The sequence below is a fragment of the Lolium perenne genome, chromosome 1, assembly GCF_019359855.2.
Source record: "Lolium perenne isolate Kyuss_39 chromosome 1, Kyuss_2.0, whole genome shotgun sequence".
NCBI lineage: Eukaryota > Viridiplantae > Streptophyta > Magnoliopsida > Poales > Poaceae > Lolium > Lolium perenne.
This window is the reverse complement of record NC_067244.2, coordinates 267532816-267538320: the sequence shown is the minus strand read 5'-3', so window position 1 is coordinate 267538320 and position 5505 is coordinate 267532816. Positions and strand designations below refer to the sequence as shown.

The 5505-nt window shown below is 46.2% G+C and overlaps 1 protein-coding gene across 1 annotated transcript; it reads right to left on the bottom strand.

The window, feature by feature from the left end:
• Positions 1-471: 471 nt before the first annotated feature.
• On the bottom strand, positions 472-2855 carry LOC127328124 (uncharacterized). Its single transcript, XM_051354784.2, has 3 exons — positions 2347-2855; positions 1200-1310; positions 472-1095 (listed from the first exon to the last, which is right to left on the bottom strand). The coding sequence occupies exons 1-3, from the start codon at positions 2818-2820 to the stop codon at positions 817-819; spliced, it is 864 nt and encodes a 287-aa protein (XP_051210744.1). The 5' UTR covers positions 2821-2855; the 3' UTR covers positions 472-816.
• Between the last annotated feature and the right edge of the window lie 2650 nt (positions 2856-5505).

Here is a 5505-nt window from a genome sequence, read left to right as displayed (position 1 = left end):
TCTAAATCACCTCAATTTTTTATAGGCTCCCATGTATGTAATATCAATTATTATTAAAAAAATTAAAAATAAACTTTACCATTTTATTTCAATCAGTATACTTTCAAGTATATATTTTGATAAAGGACAATTCGAAAACAAATTAATGAAAACATACAAGGTTGGGTTGATCTGCCAACCTTCAATGCATCTTTTGTACTTTTTCTGTATATGAACTTTTTACAAATTCGATTTTTTAAATTCACATATGAAATATCAGATACAAATAACATATGAAATTGATACTCTGTTTTATTCTCATGACATTGGTGGTTGCTATTCTCATCACATAGCGGCTTGCTATTCATTCATGTAACTTATCTACTATGTTTTTTAAACTATTGAATACATTATGACAGAGATCAAATTGGTACATAACTCAATATTACTGAACTATCAAATTTTCAAACAAGCAAAATTTTAGAATTACCATTTCCTTGCAAACAAGATAATATTTATGGACTACCATTTTTCCAACAGAACATGGATGGTAGATAAAAAGGCTGACAATACTTTGTAGCCATCCATAACTTCACTTATCTTATAACAAAGTGAAGAACCAGCAAAAGCAAACACAGTGTGCTACATACCATCTAGCACACTGGTACAGTGCATACATAGCTACCATAGCTAAAGTTCACCGCTAAGTCCATACATAGTTACCGCACCATAACAGAAGGTGCACACATAAACTAGCAGTTCTTAATAACATACATTACTTAACATCATCATATCTACTGATGATGTACTTCTTCACAAACTTTTTCAGGCATTCAGTCAATCCTGACCATAGTACTCCAGTACTTTCCTCAGGGCAGCATGGTTCGCCTTGTCGCGGAGATCCTTCGGGTGCACCTCCTTCACATGGCTAACAAGTCCTTCACGCATACCATCCCTAGGAACCTGCTTGGAGGGATGGAACTTGCAGTAGTACCTCCCATCAGGTTTCATGTAAGCACTGATTCCCTCAGCCCAGATCTTCTCCTCCACCTTCTTCTCATATGACAGCACATTGTACTTGCTGACTTCATTATCAGATGAAGCATCAGAGTTGTACTGCAAAACAACAATGTCACAATCATATGTCACAACTATTGTACAGCAATGAGTTCAATAAACTTGTCAACCATGCACAATCAATATTGAGAATGCTCTCTTACCGACACGGCGTCCCCGGAATCGACCTCGCTGGAAATGTAGGAGTGGCCAGAGTCCTCCGAGTCATCAAACTCCTCAAACTTCCTCTTGCGGACAGAGGAGGTCTCACCAAGCTGATGGAATATATACAGATTATTATGTCAATCTAAATTGCAATCATACCAGCATAACACATATACTACAAATCCTTATTGCAATCATTACAATAACAGGCCAGTAACATTATATTTCTCCTACTATGTTAAGGTGAAACATAATTCTGTCAACCTATCATTAATACTGATCTTAATATCATGGAGTAATCATAGTCAATATTATGTTTCACCTTACCATAATGTTGCTCATAATAATAAATTTCATAGAGGAAATAGAGTCCAGATTCTATAGAGGAATGCCCCTGGAGCAGCAGTACCATAATAATAAGCAATAATTATCACCATAAGATGTTAACTAAGCAGCATTTAGGGGGTTTTAGCTTCTAACACCCATAAGTGGAGGTCCTGCCAAATCATGCCTTTTCAAATAATAGATACACATGCTATTATTCATACTGTGGTGATGTACAATTATAGTAACTACATATTTTCCCATATGTTTGTGTACAATCATGTATATATACTAATTGATAAAATTGAACATAACCTGTGACTGCATCATATTTTTTACAAAATAAATGCAGGGAACAAATTATTATGTCAATGTTGTTGCCATCATAGCAAGATAACACTCCTGGAGCACAACAACATTACCATAGATTTAGAAATCAATGTGAATCCTAAAGCAATTATGCCATCATGTAATAAAAACTTACTAATGAAGCTCTGTACCAAACAATTGATGATACTACTAACAAATAAATTGTGCACGCTGTAATCAAACCAGATAAATTGTGCACAGGGTATATAAATTGGGGTCACATGACAATAAAATCCCCCTTAACTACGAATGCACACGGATGTCAAACCAGATTAAAAAAAACCCTTGCCAACATACACAAACCATAGGCCAATCTGCTAGATCCATTTGGTCCACAGTAATCAAGCCCTTATCACAATTCATATATGATTCGTCTGTTCTTCGGTTTGATCTAACCCTAATCACCATCAAATAAGGGCAAATAAGCTGAGGAGTTGAGAGGATAGCACATACCAGAGGGTCTTCCGCCATTGGCTGCACATTCAGATCCGGCACGATCTCGCCGCCGAGTCCGTGCTCCTGCTCATCCGCCACCGTCAGCACCAAGCCTCCGCCCGACGCGGCCGCACCACGACGGCTCCATCCACCCGGCACCACATCTGCCTCCGCCACGCCGGTGTTCTTGACCAAGGTAGCGGCGGACGCCCGCGCAGTGGAGCTGCTACCCTCCATCGGCCTCCGATTCGACGGAAATGCGCGGAGAAGAAGGGATTGGAGAAGAGAACTGGCACTGGAGACGGAGTGGAGAAGACGAAGTGGCCGAGGGAGAGGGTTTTCTCCGTACCTGATTTGGGGGGGAAATGGTGGGGCGAGGGAGGCGGAGCAGCCGACGAAGGTTTTATACGTCCCTTCCGCTTCGGTACACGCACGTGACTTCGCCACGTACACGACGGTAGACCGAATACGTACAGAACAGTCGCGGGCCATACGGGCTTGTACGGGGCCTATACGTATCTGTCAGAAACGTGAAATTACGAAATTAACCCTGAATCCGAACAGGTATCTCACGATCAGAACCGTTGATGTGTTTTGACCATTCCACTTTTCGCCAGGGGGGGAGCACCGGAGCAGAAGCGCTCACCAAATACGGCCACGGGCCGTTCGTCGATAGAGGCCGGCAACGTACATAACCCTAACCCGATCGATCCGCCCTCCATCCATCGACGTTTTGCATGCCGGCAACGATGGCAGTGCGTCTTGGGCACGGGGCGGCCAGGAGGCTCGGTGGCTCCTTGCTCCAGCGAGCGCGGTGGGCGGTTCCGGAGGACCGCCGCCGGCTCGGCACAAGCTTCATGCACACCAATGAGGTATCTTATGTTAGGATTAAGCACGTACTACGCCAGACGGCGTCGTGTGTGGCTTCGGTGTCGTATACGAGTGGTATACGGAACACGAGTTGGAGTAGATTTAGGATTCCTAGTTCTACTAGGTTAGCTAATCTGCTACTATATAATCCCTTGTAACTCCCCTGTAATCTACCGTGAGCCAAAGTAAGAAATACAAAGAAAGCAAAGGCACGATATGTGCCTGTGGCGATCAACCTGTTTTTCGCGTACGTGAGTTGCGGGTGTTGTGCTAGCTGAAGAATCGATCTGGCCAAAAGCAATAAGCTGATCGGAAGCAAGGTTGAGCTAGCTAGTACGTACGCGCATACTGTCCGTCTCGCTGGAACGCCGACTCGCTGAAGCTTTGCTAGTACGCGCATCTGGTTGGAAAGTACTCGACTGATCGCGGTGTACAAGTAGGGACCAAGTCCAACATCTTAAGTTCCTAACCAAAAAAAAAATTAGCATCCCCTACGATACCTCAGTTTCTTCGCATGAGTTCCTCCTGCTATTTATTTGCTGTGCGAGCAACCATCTAACGAGATCAAGGATATAGCAAGCGAGAAGCCAACTCCTTCGCCATCCAAACATAAACAACCATGTCCATGTGAAGACGAATTATTTGTTTAATTACTCTGGGCCTCTCTTCCGTTGGAAACAAGAGCTAGCAAGATCACTTTTTGTTTTCCTTTTTAGCAAAATAGAAGCACGTAAGCTGTTTAATTTATCGCTGATGTTTTGGTATCTTGATTCTTGCACCATATATATCCCCAGCTACCCACCAAAAGTAGCATCATTAAGGAGGCAGCCTGCCTGGTCATTAGCATCTCTTAGGAGTTACGATGATGACTCTTACCCATCGTCCTTTCAGTTTGCAAACAGAAACACATGTTATAAGATGCTTAATTCGTGTCCGCACTTCTGTTATCTTGAGCCATGCATGCATTTCCTCTTCTGCTTGTTGCAATTCCTAGTACTAGTTAATAACTTATTTCCTAGGCACACACTCACTACAGGAATGCTCGTCTACGCCGACGGCCGGCTGCCCTCGGCGTAGCCATGCCTGGCCCTCGGTGTAGGCTACGCCGACGGCAGCCCTCGGCGTACCTCGTCGGCGTTCAGCTCCCTCGGCACACGCAGTCACACCGTCGGCGTACGGCTGGCCCTCGGCGTACGCTCCATACGCCGACGACCACGTCCACCCCTCGGCGTCCGAGCCCTCGGTGCAGCCTCCCGTCGCGCCGTCGCCGTTAACGGAGGGCCGGAGATGCCGACGGCCTGGCCCTCGGCATAGGAAGCGTTCCTGCGTGACGGAGAGGCGACGTGGAGCGACGAGGTGCGGCCAGCTGTGCGTGATACGCCGAGGGCAATCCCCTCGGCATCTGCATGGGGCATGCAGAGCTACGTGGCGCGACCTGGTGAGGTGGCCTATGCCGACGGCAATGCCCTCGGCATAGGCTCGACCATATGGTCATGCCAGGGCCCTATGCCGACGGCATTGCCCTCGGCGTATGCCCTACCATTTGTTTTTTTCGATTTAAATTGGGTTCCAATTCATCTAAATTCAGTTCAGCAGGTCCAATACATCCAAATACATCCAAATTCATCCAAATTCACCATAATTCACATAAATAGCATGAAATCCACATAGTAGCATACAAATACATCCAAATTCATCCAAATTCACCATAATTCACATAAATAGCATGAAATCCACATAGTAGCATACATGGTGCATGTAATAGCATACAAGAGGAGAGTGCCATGTCATCCAATACATAGTAGTAGGTAGCACATGATGGCAAGCAAGAAGCCCGGTGCCGACTAGCGAAGGAAGGACCCGGGCGGAGTGTGTCCGCCCTTATCGTTGGCGAAACGAGCAGCCCGGGGTTGCGCACCGGTAGAAGCTGCAGAAGAACCACCTGGAGAAGGACCGGTGCTACGCCCAAGAGAAGTCGACGGAGAGGCACCGGGAGTAGTCCCAGGAGTAGTCGACGGAGAGGCACCAGCAGAACGCCCAGCAGACGGACCACCTTCATAAACCGGTGTGACCTCGCGCCCACCCGGCGAGGCCTGGTTCCCGGAGCATCCCGTTCCCTACGTGTTCCCTACATGTTAGCAACTTGCGAAGCAAAGGGAAGTGGTAACTACGGGTTTGGCAAAGAACTTACCTCCGGTGTGGATCCGTAGTAAGTCGCAGCGAAAGCTGCCCTCGATGGCATGATAGGCATGTCCCCCGCCACGGTAACTCGAGCCGGTGGCGGTGTACCAGTAGACATAGAAATCA

Excerpts from the sequence above, each read along its gene's own strand:
- LOC127328124 (XM_051354784.2), bottom strand. The coding sequence starts at position 2,820 with ATGGCCCGCGACTGTTCTGTACGTATTCGGTCTACCGTCGTGTACGTG. Across the intron at positions 1,311-2,346 it reads CAATGGCGGAAGACCCTCTG|CTTGGTGAGACCTCCTCTGT; the intron begins GTATGTGCTATC and ends ATATTCCATCAG. Across the intron at positions 1,096-1,199 it reads ATTCCGGGGACGCCGTGTCG|TACAACTCTGATGCTTCATC; the intron begins GTAAGAGAGCAT and ends GTTGTTTTGCAG.